This window comes from Triturus cristatus, chromosome 4_2 (assembly GCF_964204655.1).
Source record: "Triturus cristatus chromosome 4_2, aTriCri1.1, whole genome shotgun sequence".
NCBI classification, from domain to species: Eukaryota; Metazoa; Chordata; class Amphibia; order Caudata; family Salamandridae; genus Triturus; species Triturus cristatus.
The window spans coordinates 438184047-438202308 of record NC_140586.1 but is presented as its reverse complement, the minus strand read 5'-3'; the positions used below and the strand labels follow the sequence as shown (position 1 = coordinate 438202308).

At 41.6% G+C, this 18262-nt stretch overlaps 1 protein-coding gene across 1 annotated transcript in view; it reads right to left on the bottom strand.

Annotated features, from left to right (window-relative positions):
- Positions 1-18262, bottom strand: part of TTLL7 (tubulin tyrosine ligase like 7) — a 925222-nt gene that overhangs the window by 516261 nt on the left and 390699 nt on the right. The window contains exon 11 of the mRNA XM_085600119.1: positions 376-534. Within this exon, the coding sequence (XP_085456245.1) occupies positions 376-534 (159 nt within the window). The remainder of the gene's footprint in view (positions 1-375; positions 535-18262) is intronic.

The window sequence follows — 18262 nt, the reverse complement described above, 5'->3', positions numbered from 1 at the left end:
ACTCCGGCTCGCACCGGCTGTCCGACGCATGCATCGTACTGGCTCGGTCGTAAATCGCGTCCATTGCATGCCACAGTTAGCTTACGGCCGAGACGTACGGAGCGGTTCGGACCCGGGAACGACTCGATCGGTGAATTTCACGTAGCTCGCATCGTACTTGCTCGCTTGTACAGCTGTACGAGTCGGGCGGAAAACACGCGTACGGCTCGTAGTTTTTCCGGCCGTATCGCGTTCGATGCCCTTCCGACGCAGATCGGAATCGGCCCCTAAGCGTTGCTTTTATTATTGTATAAGAACACATTCTCAACAGAAGTAAATAACACATTCTCACACAGGAAATCTACCATACCCAAAATTTTTAAAAATGAGACTTACCTCAAGAAGCCATGGCTTTAGTTTTCTATCCAACAGAATGTCAAATCCTAAAACTTCGAAACAGACACTCTCACTTCCTGGTGGTTGCCCAGGTCTGCACATACGGTATGCATGAAGGACATGTGGTTCCGCTACAATCAAAGTCTTCACAACTAATTCCTAAGGAGAAAGCACAGACAGAAAAAACCATGATGGAGAGACTGGAAGACACCTACATACTTTAGGGTAACATAGATGCTATGTATAGCGGCATAACATAAAATGATGAACCCTTCCCCAAAGAATGGGATGGGGCCCCTAAGTCACTCATATCTCACAGATATTCATTGACCTTGGTCTGAAGAGGCCCCCTTGAAGCATTTGAGGCCCCCTGGGGTTTTGGGGATCTTCCTGCATCGCAGGGGCTGCAGGGTCTCGCATTATAACCCTGGCCATGAAGCCACTTATCATCTGTCAAGTGTTTGGTCAGTCCTTTCTTTTTAGCCAACCATATTTGCATTCTTTGATGTATTTTTCATTACAGATGGGCACATTCATTTTCAATTTGATTCAATTCAATACAAGTTTATTTGGACCAAAGATCCTCAAACGTTTTTAAAAAGTACATTAAAAGAACATCTAAAATCACAATTCATTATTAAAACATCATAAAAATTCATATTATACACTCAGCTTTCCTTTCAGCTTTGCACATGACATGGGCCACATGGAATTGTTTAACATTTCAGTTCTAATCCCGTTTAAGAAATACTTTGACTTTTTGGATGAACTTCCCCATGGCACAGGCTATGTCTAGGTGACTCATTTCTGTTAAAAGGTTTACTGCCTGAGCCCTGTTTTCAATATCATACTTTTTAAAAATCGGCCGTAAAAACTCTATTCGTATATATCTAAAACCTTCTGACAGTCCACTAATATGTGTAAAATGTCACATGTTGTTCCAAAAGTGCAGGTGCATTTTCCCTTACTGTCTATCAGAGATCTTTTCACCCCATTGTTCGCATAGCAAGGATTCACCCCAATTCTTAGCCTTAATAGCTCTCTTTTTCTTAATTGACAGTCAGGTAGCCTATCAATATAAGGGAAGTGCTGTTTGTTTTGCCACGCAGTGGACATAAAGTGTACTGAGCTTTTCTTCAAGACGTAATCTTGGTCCGGTGCTCGAGAAATGTATTTTCCCTGGACCCCTAAGTTCCCTCTTGTTGACCTTGATCAGAAAAGTGTGGGGGCACAACTTAACCTTCATCAAGATAGCTCTAATCTCTTTTGCCCATGTTAACTCACTCTTTACAATCTCATTTTTGCACCATTGTGAAATTTTGAAATCCTCTCCAGTTCCCAGATGCTGCCAGAATCGTAATAGTGCCATACAAGCTGTTATAACCCACAAGGTAGCTCCCAATTCTAGTCTCTCTGCCTGGACCATTGACAACTTAGGCAATGAAAATAGATTTTTCAAAGTTTTAACCTTCTCGGCATCCCAACCATGTTTACCACACAAATAAAGCAATTCTGCACCATACAAAAATTATGGTGGTACCATAGCTGAGTAAGCTTTTAGAACCGGTCTGTCAGACATCGTGCCGTAAGCCACGTTAAATTTTTTTACTCCACTGATCGATGCTGATGATCTCAGCTTTAGTGCATCTAGGTGAGTATGCCATTGCAAACTTCTCTCAAACCACATCCCTAGTCAAACCACATCCACAGACATTCATTTTTGTTAGGCACGGGAAGATTAAGTGATTTGCCCAGAATCACAGGATGTTGAGCGTCGTGCCGAGAATCAAACCTGTTACCCCAGCTTCGAGGTCAATCGGTTTAGCCATAAGGCTAAATTTTTAAAGGTCACAGGGGTTGTGCTAGGTGGCTGTATTTCGACCAGGCCTGGGCGTAGGTAGTGGAGTTTTGCTATGCGGAACTCCACGAATAGACAAAAAACTCTGCAGAGTTCCGCAAGTGCCGGAGTGTAGTGCAAACTGCAGTTCGCGCTGGTCTTCCTGCCACTCGGGTAGAAATTCTACCCGAGCGGCAGATCGCGGTCGCGAACTTACCATTCACGAGCGCGAGCGGGGAAAAAACTCTGCTGCACTACGCTGAGCGGAGATTTCTGCACTTCGCGAGCTCAGAGTGCAGAAAACTCTGCAAACTCTGCGAACGGAGAGGAGTTCACCGCCCAGGGATAATTTTGACTCCCTTGTAACTTTAGGGTTGTCATCAGGACAATAAAACGTCAAGCATGAGCACCAGAGGCTGAAAGAATTAAAGAAAGACAAGAAGGATGGTATTAATTAGAAACAATGCTCAAAAAATAAACTAGAGGATGCCATAGTGTTGAAAAAGAAGACTTAGAGGGAGGACTTCATAAGCAAATATATAATATATATATTTATATGAGTCAGGGGACCATGAATTGAATATGCAATAAAAATACTGGACCACAAATAAGGGTTCATAATCAGTGTGCCAAACGTGAATGGGCTGCATAGTGAGATAAATAAACTGGGTTTTTTTCACAGAAAAAGCTGCCACATATCAAGAGTTCATTCCAGACTAAATTGTAAATTGGAATTAAATTCCCGGAGTGTGATGGGCAAGATGAAAATAATACGAAAAGCTAGACAGTTAATAACTTCCCAAAATTGGTCTGACGAATAATCAGGCAAGCTACTGATAATTAGTGGCAATTGCCAAACTCGTCTCAAATTGTATGAATTCCAAATGGAGTTTACTGAAATAAAGCACTCTGCCTCATCAAAAGGAACTTAACTGCAGAGATGGTCCATCGGAATCTCTGACAAAATCACTTCACAAGCGAAAAACGACTTAAGGAATGTGACACTGAAAAGCGCTGCAAGGATACAGTGTCCTTCCTGACAAAGAAGAAATCAACTGAGAACAGAGACGCCCATTTGGTACCAAGGATGAAATGAAGGGCACAAGGAGCGAACGGCTACCCAAGATTGTCAGACTCCTTCCGCCCGCCCATTTCGCCATAGAAACGTATGTCAAGATGGTAGTACGTCCATATAACGAGCAGAAAGGCAGACTAAAACCTAATGTGTGCACAATGACAGGTAGCTCATCATTGTACAAGAATACAAATTAGAATTAACAAATAAGCAAAAGCATCTTCTTGTGGACAGAAACTAGAATTAACAAATAATAGACAAAAGTATTTTAGAATATCGTGGGTTGCAGAACATAGAGTTGGAAATTAGAAGCAGGCAAAAATGTAGGAGAAGAATACTTTCTTCTACACATGAATGTTAAATGTACTTGCCAAGAATTCAGAGGAATATGATGTATATTTTCACCCAAAAGGAAATAATAACCATATTATAATTTGATGTAAACATACTGCCCATTGTTGTTCACAATCTGTTTAAAAATGTATGAAATTCAAAATAAAGTTAGGCTCAAATGTTCAAACATTGCTTATTCTAAATGCATATGTACATGTAAAGCAAATCACATTGGTGGGGGTGGTGGGGGGGTGTTATGTGTTTTTTCAAAAGAAATGAAGGTGAAACGGATGACCACATTAAGGGAAAGTGTCCATTTCATTTCTCTATCTATATGCAAGATGGAAAGTCCGATTTTTTATTATTGCATTCTATTGTCCATAGTGTTAATGTCATTTACAAAAGAATCACATTATGTATAAATTTACACTCAGACTTGTTTATAACTGGTGCTAAATCAGCACCCATGGTGTTTTTGCTATCACTTCAATGACCTTACTCTTCAAGTCTTTCTCCCTTTGTTGTCCAGTCATGAAATCAGCTACTAAAGGGTCATTGGTAACGTAACATTTGATATGCCTTTTGTGTTGTGAAAATTGTGTTTAAATTTTTTGTAATCTGCCCAATGTAAATCAGTTAGCATGGGCACAAATAGGAACAGATGACAAAAGTAGAATTACAGTCAGAAAAATCCTGTAATGTATATGAAATTTGTCATGTTTGAATTCCTTGGTGTTTCTGGCAAGGTCATAGAGAGTACAGCTGTCACATTGTTGTGCCTCTAATAGTGGGATGTCCCCTGCTTTGGATAATTGAAGATTAGAAGGTGGGCTTCCTGATGCTTGCATGAGCAATATTGATCTTTGACATTTCTTCAAGGCTTATACGAAAACAATGGAGATTTTGTTTAAATAAATGTGGTTACTGAATTTGCCGCAGGGCTAAACGTGGTTACACAAGTTACATATGTTCCACTGGTTCCTTGGAATGTGAAGTGACTATTCTCTAGGGCAAAACCATGCTATTTTCATGGAGCATTTGATTGAGCATCTAGGGTATCCTCTTTCCAGTAGAAGTGGGAGCTTCTCAGCTATGGCAGAGGAGTGTCGCCTCACTGTTATTATGCAGTGCAAATAAAGAAAACATAAACTGATAATAACTTTGAGCTATTATCATTTTATGTTTCTGTGCTGCTTTGCGGGCGCAGCTGCTCTGCTCTTGGAGCACGACAGGGGAGAGTGGTTTGCCCACTCCTAAGTGCACATGAATGTTTGGCCTGCATGGAGAACATCCCAGGCCCCCATTACCTGGCTGAGCGGTGAACCCCGACGCTCAGACCAATGTGATTGGTCAGGGGAGCCTAGCTGTGCTTCCTATTCCTGGAATCTGACGGAGAAGAGCTGGAGCAGAGATGCAGGACCCGGCGGCAAAGTAAGTGCTTATTTTTAAAAAAAAGATTTTACTTTGCACCCCCGCCTCGTATGCCCCGTGCCCGCAAGTCATGCCGGTCACCACTGTCCAGTAGTCTTCTACTCAGTATTTCTGCTTCAAGAAAATAGTCTTCCTTCCAGTTACAATTTCTACTAATCCGTAAAAAAACACTTGGGCTGAAGCATGCTGCCATAGAGACTTCTATTATTTAGAGAAAACTTTTTCTGTGAAACATGAAACAGATTTTGGTCAGGTGTTTGTATAATAAGGACATTAGAAAGTCACTACAGACTGCAACTGGGGTAGGTCTTTTATTGAGCCAGTTTTTTATCGCTGTAATGACTTCCTCTTGGGAAATATTTGTGAATAGTGACTTAATGTCAAAACAGATCTTGAAGATCAGTACTGCTGCTAACAAATTGATAATTGAGGGAACAAAGAACTAAAAAGTGAAATTAATAAATTTCCCCAAGATGAGGCATTATTTCTTATTGTAAGGTATGCATTAAAGAAGGTCCTGCTTCATCCTGCTGCAACAAACACGCATCATCAGAATAAAAGCCTTCTTTGTCACAGAAAAGGTTGAACCTAAAGTACATCATGTGGAAGAGTATTTTCCCTGCCTCTACTTTCCATCAACAATACCCATTTATGGGAAACATCGTTTACATCGCATGGAATACATTGCATGCCATTACAACACAAGTTGTTACAACAACTTGCTGTAGGGGGCAGAAGGTGTTAGATTTAAAATCCAAGGCGTTCCCTACAGTTGCACAGACTGGAATAGTAAATTATACTATTCCAACATCCAGCGCCCCCTACAGCAAGTCGTTGTAACGACTTGCGTTGTAATGCTATGCGATGTAACAATGCGGTCGTTGTAACAACCGCGTTGTAATGGCATGAGATGTATCGCATGCATTGTAACGTGGCCTATTCCCCTTTTATACCTGCCAACAGAGAAGAAAGGAGCCTATTTTCTTTAGCCTAAATTAACCTCTGTTATTCAAAATGTACTCATGTAATAAAAAAGAAAGGAAGAACAGACTATGCAACTGTGGGGAAACTTCGAACGAATTAGTATATCCCCTTCTCTAAATGTCTCATTCATGCAAGGAGCAACAAAGAAGGAAGAGATCTTCAGCAGTCTGTAGGCATCTGGAGTTCGACGTTTCAGGTGTTTGGCAGTACTCGTACTAGGGAACATACTTCAGGAAGTGACATAAAGTAGTCTTATTCATTTGGGTACCATGACCAACTAGACAAAGGAAGATGTAAGTTATTGTATTTCATCATCATGTATGATTTAGGATGGCTCATCACCCTATGTATATCTCTAGGCAGCTAGCTTGATGAAAATGCTATAAAAGGGTATTATTGTTCTTGATAATTAGTCCTATGAAAATATTTTTTGTTGGTGTGTGCATCTGTACTGCACAAAGGGAAGTGGTACATATTTTTTACTTATCAGCGAAAATGTGGCTTTAGCCTGTTAGACTGGTCTCTAAATAGTTCAAGAATGTGTAAATAAATGCCTTTATAAATGAAGCAGCCACTTGCACCTCTCTGAAGAGTATCTTTTAAATGTTTTCATTATAGCACGTTACAATCAAATTAATGTCACACGACTGGTACATACTGAGGCTTCTGAAGACGACTGTGCATGAATGGATTTATTTAATTTCCTGAAACATGTCAAATTGAGCTCTATACAGATGATGAGATCGAAGTAAGGTCTACAGCCTTGGAAATGAGAATCTTCTGTTTCAAATGGCTAAGAGGGTAGAAAAAATATTCCTTTAGCAGGTAATTTGTGATTGTGGTTCTGACAAAAAGGTGCATGGATAGGAAAATGACATCAAACTGGCCATGAATACAGGAGCAATAGAGCCCTGTCGGAGTCGGCAGGAGAGAGGGCCAAAATAGGTATTAGGCAGCACAGCATTCTTGAACATTGTGTGACTACAGGGGCATATCTCCCTCCTCCTCCCATGTTGCTTTAAGAGATTCCATTGCAGGGAATCAAGTTTGAACATCTCTTTATTGAGTAGGCTAGTAAGCCTTGACATACATCGATTTTTGTGTTGGATGTGTGTTTGTCGCCCCCATTAGGAAAGTTGGATGGTAAGCAACAAATAATGAAAAAACTACTTTGCTAGTGCACTTTTTTCCCCTAATGAAAGCTCTGTACCTTATGAGACCTTAGTTTGGGGGCTGAAACATGTCAACAAACTTGATACGGTAACAGGGCCATCACATCCCTTAATCTACACCTCCATATTTGTATTTTTAACCATGCCTTAACAACCTCTAATAAAAAGGATATCTTGGTTGTTCTAGGTATTTTTAATCTGAGAAGACCCCCATTGCAATTCATATAAAATGTGTTCTCTGGAAAATGGTCCAGCCCAACACGCTTTTTAGGGACCTGGATGAAACCTGATTATGAAGCATGCCACTACTAGAGGGGGCGAGGGTCTAAAAAATAAATATTTTGGTTTGTCCATATTGCATAGGGTGACACTCCCTGGTGATCAAAACAACCAACATGCTCAATTTAAATACGGTGAAATATCTTCAGGTGCATTATGAGCAATATAAGCCTATTTAAAAAAGGTACATTTCCACGTATTTATTTACTCACATGTAAATTTACTCTTACACTTTGTAGCAACTATACTACTTTTGGCTAGTCATCATTTCTAAGTGCAATGTTACTATAAAGTGTTGATTTAGAGTCTGCATAAACATAAATTATGACTGTAAAGATACTATAGTAACTTCACAATTTTACTTTACATTCCGCAGACTTGGCCAAGACCTCTGCACCTAGGGCGCACAGGTTCGCAACCGGAGAGGAGATCTCTGCATGGAAGGGAATGAGAGAATTACAGACACCTAAACTAAATCATACACACCTAATACCCATTCCCTTTCAAGAACATAAATACTTCCCACACCATAGGCTCTGATTTCTTAATCTTTCAGTTGCTGCAACCACCACATTCTGCTTGAAGGATGCAGTCCCCACTTCTGAAGAAGAAGAGTAATTTCAATGTGAAGTAGACAGCCTTAGTAGTCAAATTTATGGTACAAAGCTACAAGCAACTACATTGTCTTTCACCATTCACCCTCAGTGGAAAACCAAAGGCTGTCTTGTGGCAGGAGGTGAAAAGCTCTTTCAATGCATTGGAGGAGGAGGTATGCACCATGGGGATACTAAAAAAAGTGGCAAGATTATAGGAGGCGAGTGAAGTAGAAGTTCTTCAGGATCCCATGTCTATCTCACCACCCTCGAAGAGGCTACCCTCGCCACAAGGCACACTCATCTGCTATATGAAATGCCTCTTTCGACAACAATGATGTGGTGTCAGGTACGATTCTGAACAACCCTCTTTCTCTCTCTCTCTCTCTCTCTCTCTCTCTCTCTCTCTCTCTCTCACAAAATGTAAAAGCAAACCTACAATCATATCTGTCCTTCACCCACACGTACTTTGTTAAGCACACATCACATACATACCCCTCAAAAACACCCTTTAGCAGATACCCTATAATTATCTACATGTTTTGATTATACGTATTTTATTGCTACTCTTTACATACAGTCACTCTATCAAATATTTTGGTTGCTTCAGCTGAGCCATGAGTCGTTGCATGGGGAGAAGGACAACACAAACAGTAGATTTCTCAGCGCAATCTATTTTGTCACATCCCTATTTGCAACCTGATCAATATGTCATGCAGTTGATGAATAACTTATATATTGTCTGATACAATTGTCATAATTGACTTTGCATTCAAAGGGAAGCACTATAAGATATCTGTTAGGCCTTGCCTTAACTAGCTTGAGAGAAATGTGTTTGAGTCTCAAAATCAGTATTTAAACCATCCATATATCATTATTATGTATCATCTAGGATGGCTCACTCCGCAATGTATCGCTCTCTCTCTGTCTCCTGTCAGCTTCTGTCATACAACTGCCTCTGATGTCCACCTTGCAAACATCAACACAGATATCTTCAATGGTTATCCTGGCAGCAGTTATTAGCCCTACTGCTAGTTGTCAGTCCGGTAAGTCTGGAAACCTCTGATCTTAATCTTGCATATCATCATTAGTCCTTTCACTAACTTATTTTTCAAAATTATTTTATTATGTTCACATGCTACAACTGTATTTTTTTGGGAGAACAATGTAAAGTACTAAACTTTAGACAAAAAAACATATTTAATGTAATTCAACTAATTACATATTCTTCTTGTAGGCAATGGGGACACTGAGCTGGACGATGATGATGAGTATTAAAATAGTATAGATTAGGTGGAGAAAGGTGAACAGATAAAGAGAGAGCAAGAGGGAAAGTGCGTGGGTGTGCGTGTGGGTGTGGGGGAGGTCTGTGTGTATTTGTGGTTATGAATATGTGTATGAATGTCAATGCTATCGCATTCAAGCAACTGCTGCCTTGAAAGTTTTCCTGAACCTGAACCTGATGAAAGATCATTCGCTGCAATTAACAAAAAAGGAATGTGAGCATTGACATTCATTTACACACTGGGGAGCAAGAGAAAGTCAGGTCAGTTGCAAACTCCCTTTTATAATGCTATCACATACAAGCAACTGCTGCTTTGATAGTTCTGCTGAGGAACTCTGGGCTTTTTTTAACTCTGTCAGGATGTAGTAATTTCCCTCTGCCCTATCCTGGAGGATGGGAGTATCCAAAGAAATTGGACTAGACGCCTCACTCAATTATCGTGACATGCTTCATCCTTGGCGCCTATCCACACCCGGGTAAGATGATAGTACCCGGGCAGACTCAACCATAGATGGAATGGGAGTTCTTGGATAAAGTAATACTGGATAGCAGGGATCCATAAGAGTGATTGTTAAAAATACCTCAAGGTATACCCAAATGCTATGCTTCATTTGGAGGGTACCTGGGGTATGGATAAAATATGGATTTATGGGTTTTACTGAATATAATCGTTCAGTTATACCCCTGTTACTGTGCCAACATGTTTCGGCCCTCGCTAAGAGCCCACGTGGGTCTTGGGCCTTTGTCTGGGCTTTATACTTTTATTTCATCCTTGCTTCTTGACAATGACTTCTTCTCAGTGGGGTAACGAAACTTGAGGGCCACCCTGCAAAGTACATGGAGGGGCCCTCAACCAGATTCAATCAGAAGCTCTCAGGCTGGAGTTCTCTGTTGAGGGGGGCCCCTGCAACTTGTCCAACTGCACCGCAGGGGCTTTGGGGGCCTATGTAACGCCACTGCTTTTTCTGATTTTTCTGAAGTTGAACTTTCCACTTCTCTTAGCTCTCACAGCAGCCTGATAATGTTGGCCATGGTCTGCAAATCAAAACAGGTACTGCTAAATAAATTTCTTTAAAAAATGCTTTGAACTTTCAACACCTTCTCATTGGCTTTCCTGGCTCAACTTGCAACTGGTGGGCACTGGCACTCATTTTTGAGGACCACAGTTAATTTTTCATTATCAGAGTTTGACCCAGAGTAAGAAAGAGAAAGGCCAAAAAGGGATGAAGAAGGAATGAGAAAGGAAGAAAAATAGTGACAAGGATAGAAAGCAGAGGTTAGGAACTTATTGAAACAAGACATGTTGTCCACGTTTTTAGAAGCACAGAAAGGGACAGCACCTGTCTCTTGGAGACAATCCACAATAATGGCTTTCTTGAAAAAAGATAAACCTCCAACCAACCCGGCCTCATACAGGCCAATATCGCTAATTAATGCAGACAGCAAAGTCTTTTCTAAAATATTAGCCTCAAGAATATCAGGGATAATTGCTACTATAGTCTCTAGGTGGCAACATGGGTTTATACCGGGGTGGGACACTACTGACCATGTCCGCAGGGTTATTGCCCTTATGGATTGGGCTCAGGGTACTAAAACATCTATGGCAATCACCCTGTTGGATGCTGAAAAAGCATTCGACAGGGTGGCTTGGTCTTATCTCTGGGATATGCTTTCATTGAAGGGGTTCGGACCTATTATGATCTCAGCTCTGAAAGCCCTTTATAAATCCCCTTTGTCTTCTGTTAAAATTGGGACAAAATCATCTGCCCTGTTTTCCATCAATCGGGGGACTAGACAGGGCTGTCCAGCTTCACCATTACTTTTCGCTATTTGTATTGATCTTTTTCTTAAAGAATTGAATCAAACGGAGGATATTTCTCCAGTTTTGGTCGCGGGAGTGAATTATAGAGCCCTAGCCTATGCCGACGACGTAGTAGTGATCGCGAAAGATATTGTTAAAGCTATCCCAAAGGTGGAAGCGCTGGCAATTAAGTTTGGTTTATTTTCTGGGTACAAACTTAATATGGCTAAAACTCAAATTCTTTTAGTGGGCCAGACTCCTTTGACTTGTCTTCCGGCTCATTTCAAAACAGGTACTGCTAAACAAATTTCTTTAAAAAATGATTTGAACTTTCAACACCTTTTCATTGGCTTTCCTGGGTCAACTTGCAAATGGTGGGCACTGGCACTCATTTTTGAGGAATGAGAACAACAAGAGAGCGAGGAAAAGGAAAACTTGTCCTCTTCCCCAGAACAATATGATCAAACAAAATGGACAAGTTTCATGACTCAAAGCAAACTTTTTTTCGCTGTCATTGTTGAAAACAACGTGAAAGGAGGGAGAGCACAACTGCTGTGTAAGAAACCCCTCACCCACCTACCTAGTAGGTGGCATGCTTCATCATCGGGGCCCAACTGGATTGTCTAGCACAATCCAGTTGTGCTACAACGCCTGAGATACAGCGGAGCAGGGTTATGAGCAGTGAGTGGAGTGCTATGTGTGAAGTGATTAAGAGTTAAAAAAGTCTCTGGGAAATGCCCTATGAAAAAACTTTAATTATAAGGGTCCCAGGACTAATGTAAAAAAGGGGGGGATGTAATTAGGAATGTTATTTTCCTTGTATCCCTAGAAACTAAGGTCAACTAGTTTCAGCCTTCATCATAGTTCTAGAGGCTTTCGTCAGGACCAGCCAAAATTGAAGATAAAAATAATTTTGGTGAATGGCCGTGAAAATAATATATAGGCCAAGTGTAAATATCAGCACACACCCTAAAGTGTGCTGTGAGTGTGGTGATGAGGTACTCACAGTAACTCCGTTTGAGGTTACCTGCAAATGAAGAATTAATTTAGAAGTGGGGAACAGTTGTGAATCATGCATATATACTAAATGCATGCTCCTTTCGACTAGAAGGCTAGTGATATCGAACTAGACTGATTTTGTGAAAGTGCATGAACACTATAGAGGCTTGCGTGGCTACAATGTGCCCCACGAGATCCGTAGGTGAGTAATTGTTGTAGTATTGGGGCACATGGTGCGCATATTCGTTATCCATTATTTGCGTGCCTATAGCGCGGTCATACACATATTGTACTTATAGAGTTGTGACTGTGCAAGTATTGAAGACACTAGTAGCTGATATGCTAAAGTAGTCACGTGCACGTGCAGTATTTAAAATGAGCTGATTACATGGTGGTATATATCAACATTATGTCCGCTGTGTGTGCCGTTCAGCAGACAGACATTCGTGCTTAAAAATGAAAGACAAACAACAACTAGATGACAGACAACATAAAATACAGTCTCACTTGAGTGGAGAGGTTGTTAATCCTCTGGAGTTAGAACGCCGTATGGTTCTCCGCTTGCCCTTAGTGGAGAAGGAATGGCAAGGAGAGTGTAAGAGCGTGAACGCACTTTACAGGGAAAAAGGGGGGGTTGAAGCGCTAAAGCAGTGTAGTATTGAGGGTCTGAACCGGTCCATGGTAGACCCGTAAGTACTCACAGTTTGTAAGGGAGAACCGGTCCGAAATACCTAGGGCGGCGATCGGTTCCGCTTGTTCAGCGCCGATACACGGGTGGGGCGTGGTTAAGAAGGTCGGCAAGCAGGAAGTTGCGTGCTGCCGCTGGGAAGACTAGAACGTCTTCATTGTGAATGGAAATTAAAGAAATACTCGGTGTCCCGTGTACGGAGCACTGAGTAGAGGTGACACGAAAGAAGAGTAGTTAAGTCTCTGGGCAGATAAACATTTTAAAATATTAAAATATTTAGGGAGGAAACAGAAGTGGGACACAGTGAAGAGCTCCTAAATATATAAATAGGAGGAATCCTACGAGGCCAGCTATGCCAATGTAATAGGAGGGAGGGTAAAAAACAGGGTCACAGGCTACCGATTAGGGCTGTGTGATGAGTAGCGGTACTTACTATGCCTATGTGTAAAGGATTTAACAACACTACAACTCAACAGTTCAATGCCATCCGGAGTCTCAAAAACAACAGAGACATTATCATCAAACCAGCTGATAAAGGAGGGGGGATAGTTATTCAAAATCGGAATGCCTACCATCTAGAATGCACACGCCTCCTAGATGATCCAAAGAACTACAAAATATTGAACGAAGATCCCACTAACAGAGTCAAGACCAAAATTGACATCATGGTTCATGAAGCAGAATCTAATGGCTACATTAGCAAACAAGAGGCATTATTCCTTACCTCAGGTGGTAAAACCATTCCATACTTCTACACCATCCCAAAAATACATAAAAATAAAACACCACCACCGGGCAGACCCATTGTCTCTGGAATAGGCTCATTGCTTGAACCCCTGTCTCGCTTCTGTGATTTCTATCTACAGCCTCTAGTACAGTCGACTCCTGCGTACTTAAAAGATACTAAAGACTTACTGAGCCAAATTAACAACCTGGAATTCAACCCTACTACTTCCATCCTTGTAAGTCTAGACATTGAGAGCCTCTATACCAGCCTACCCCAAGATGACACCCTAGAGGTTCTCCGCACCTCCCTTGATAAAACAATCTGGGAGTATAACACCCCAAAATCATTCATAATGGAATGTGCGGAAATAGCCCTCAAAGATAATTTTTTCGAATATGAAGGTACCATCTTCCTACAACAGTACGGAACTTCTATGGGGAGCACCTTCGCTCCTAGTGTAGCGGGGCTGTACGTGTCTAATTTTGAAGAACTATATATCCTCAACCCTCAATCAATTTACAATCAAGACATCACGTTCTATAAAAGATACATCGACGATGTACTCTTAATTTGGACAAGTAATAACCAAAGACTTAATGAATTCTTGAATTGGATTAACACACTAGATCCAAACCTACGATTTACTCACACTACAAGCAAAACCAAAATCACCTTTCTAGACCTGGAAATTGAAGCAAAAGATGGAATACTGATGACTAAAACCCACTTTAAACCAACAGCGAAAAATTCTCTTCTGCATTTCCAGAGTTTCCACCCTAGGCCTCTAAGGGACAATCTGCCTTTCGGCCAATACCTCAGATTACGCCGTAACTGTAGTGATCTTAAAGATTTCAAAAACCAATCAGAAGAACTAACTACAAAACTTCAAAACCGTGGATACCCAAACAAAGTTATCCACAAAGCACAAAAAAGAGCCCGCAACCAAAACCGTGAAGGTCTTTTGGAACCCAAGATGAATCTGTCAACTACCATACCACTCACGTGTGTAACCACCTTTAACACCATCTCTAATCAAGTAGCTAAATTGATACAAAACAATTGGAAAATTGTAACCTCAGGCAAACTACAATGGGAAAAACCCCTATTTTCATACAAGAGGTCCCATAATCTCAGAGACAGCCTAGTACCGACCAGGCCAAAAAAGACACTGAGCATGCCTAGTACAGTTTTGAATGCATGGGGACTTCCAGAAGTAACAGGCCACCACCCATGTGGCAACTGTAGCATTTGTCATCTCACCGAAGCCACAAAAACACTCAGTCTTGAACAGGACAAAGTCTGGACAATCAAGAAACATACCAACTGCAATTCGGCAAACGTCATCTACCTCATCACATGCCCATGTAATTTGCGTTATGTTGGGATGACCACCAGAAAGGTCAAAACCAGAATCTGCGAGCATCGCAGTAACATCCGCTGCAAACGCAGCACCACAAAACTCACTGAACACTACCTAGCCAAGGGACATACCACCAATGACATGTCATGGGTAGTTATTGAACAACTAGACCCCAGCCCAACCGACATCCAGGAACGTCTTTTCGAAAAAGAACAACGCTGGGTATATAGACTCTCAACCCACATTACAGGACTCAACGATAATGTACCCTGGAACAACATACATCGACATTGATGATATCTCATCACTGCTTTCTATCGCTCTATAGTCTATAAATAATTATTCTGTCCAGTCTTGTGCAAACGTCATTTTTTGTACTGTACAGACCCCTACGCCCTTCACCGCCACTACTAGCTGATCTGCACCAAACACCGCTACTCTTAAAACTTATCACACAGCCCTAAGCGGTAGCCTGTTACCCTTTCTTTTTACCCGCCCTTTCACACATAGGCATAGTAAGTACCGCTACTCATCACACAGCCCTAAGCGGTAGCCTGTGACCCTGTTTTTTACCCTCCCTCCTATTACATTGGCATAGCTGGCCTCGTAGGATTCCTCCTATTTATATATTTAGGAGCTCTTCACTGTGTCCCACTTCTGTTTCCTCCCTAAATATTTTAATATTTTAAAATGTTTATCTGCCCAGAGACTTAACTACTCTTCTTTCGTGTCACCTCTACTCAGTGCTCCGTACACGGGACACCGAGTATTTCTTTAATTTCCATTCACAATGAAGACGTTCTAGTCTTCCCAGCGGCAGCACGCAACTTCCTGCTTGCCGACCTTCTTAACCACGCCCCACCCGTGTATCGGCGCTGAACAAGCGGAACCGATCGCCGCCCTAGGTATTTCGGACCGGTTCTCCCTTACAAACTGTGAGTACTTACGGGTCTACCATGGACCGGTTCAGACCCTCAATACTACACTGCTTTAGCGCTTCAACCCCCCCTTTTTCCCTGTAAAGTGCGTTCACGCTCTTACACTCTCCTTGCCATTCCTTCTCCACTAAGGGCAAGCGGAGAACCATACGGCGTTCTAACTCCAGAGGATTAACAACCTCTCCACTCAAGTGAGACTGTATTTTATGTTGTCTGTCATCTAGTTGTTGTTTGTCTTTCATTTTTAAGCACGAATGTCTGTCTGCTGAACGGCACACACAGCGGACATAATGTTGATATATACCACCATGTAATCAGCTCATTTTAAATACTGCACGTGCACGTGACTACTTTAGCATATCAGCTACTAGTGTCTTCAATACTTGCACAGTCACAACTCTATAAGTACAATATGTGTATGACCGCGCTATAGGCACGCAAATAATGGATAACGAATATGCGCACCATGTGCCCCAATACTACAACAATTACTCACCTACGGATCTCGTGGGGCACATTGTAGCCACGCAAGCCTCTATAGTGTTCATGCACTTTCACAAAATCAGTCTAGTTCGATATCACTAGCCTTCTAGTCGAAAGGAGCATGCATTTAGTATATATGCATGATTCACAACTGTTCCCCACTTCTAAATTAATTCTTCATTTGCAGGTAACCTCAAACGGAGTTACTGTGAGTACCTCATCACCACACTCACAGCACACTTTAGGGTGTGTGCTGATATTTACACTTGGCCTATATATTATTTTCACGGCCATTCACCAAAATTATTTTTATCTTCAATTTTGGCTGGTCCTGACGAAAGCCTCTAGAACTATGATGAAGGCTGAAACTAGTTGACCTTAGTTTCTAGGGATACAAGGAAAATAACATTCCTAATTACATCCCCCCCTTTTTTACATTAGTCCTGGGACCCTTATAATTAAAGTTTTTTCATAGGGCATTTCCCAGAGACTTTTTTAACTCTTAATCACTTCACACATAGCACTCCACTCACTGCTCATAACCCTGCTCCGCTGTATCTCAGGCGTTGTAGCACAACTGGATTGTGCTAGACAATCCAGTTGGGCCCCGATGATGAAGCATGCCACCTACTAGGTAGGTGGGTGAGGGGTTTCTTACACAGCAGTTGTGCTCTCCCTCCTTTCACGTTGTTTTCAACAATGACAGCGAAAAAAAGTTTGCTTTGAGTCATGAAACTTGTCCATTTTGTTTGATCATATTGTTCTGGGGAAGAGGACAAGTTTTCCTTTTCCTCGCTCTCTTGTTGTTCTCATTTGTCATTACAGCGCACAGCTGTGAGAGCCAAAAACATTTTATTTTTGTTCCTATTCATTTGATAAGCACAAACTACAACTTCTGACACACCATGGCAGAAAATGCAGGACTCACGTTCACTGACGAGGATGTCAACAACATCTTAGCAGCTACTCCTTTATTAGCTGACTTCAATGTGGCACAAACAATTTCTCAGAGCGCAGATTGGGAAAATCTTTCTGAGAAAAAAAGAACACGCATCAGAACAATACTACACGGGGTAATACTGACTGAATACTTGCGTTCCAATACAGCCCCAAAAGGTCTAATAGTAACTAACGCGCCACGCATCTTCCTAGACGATGCAGCATTCCGTAGAGACTGGGCACAAATTGCATGGCACTGCACAAGAGACTGGATCATTCTGATCATCCAAACAGCTAAAAGACTTTCAGATGCGATCCTTATAGAAATCCAGGCAACTGAACAACACTTCAAAACCACGTTAACATCATACAAGAAAAGACTAGAGGAGGTCAATAAAGAAATAGCAGATTACAAAGAAGAGCTAACACAATCCAAGATCCAACAATTTCAAAAAGACTTAAAAAAATTCTCATATGTCAAAACATACCCGTATTCTGACGCAGACTACAAAACCCCTACGAGATCCAGCCACTCTATGTCTTCAGAAGAAGGTTCCTCAATACATAGTGGTGGCAGTAATGAGAGCTCAGGATCAGAGAAAAGTTACTACACAAACAGACAACGGGGAAGAGGCAGAGGAAGAAACACACACTGGCAACAACCATGGCCTAACATGCACCCAGGAATGGTACCCAATTACCCGGCTCCTTTCCCTCCCATGACTCAACCAATGTTCTATGGCTGGAACCCACAATTTCAACAACCCCACCCCCAATTTGGCAACCCCAACCAACGGTTTCCTTTTTTAGGATCAGGCCAGAGGGGACGCGGAAGACGCCAACGAGGAAACCAAGTACACTGGGAAGACAATCAGAACCCAAGTGCCAACACACGCAGCAGAACGAAGGAACCCCAGCCGAGCACAAGCAGAGCCTAATAACCAATCTTTCAAACCATACTCT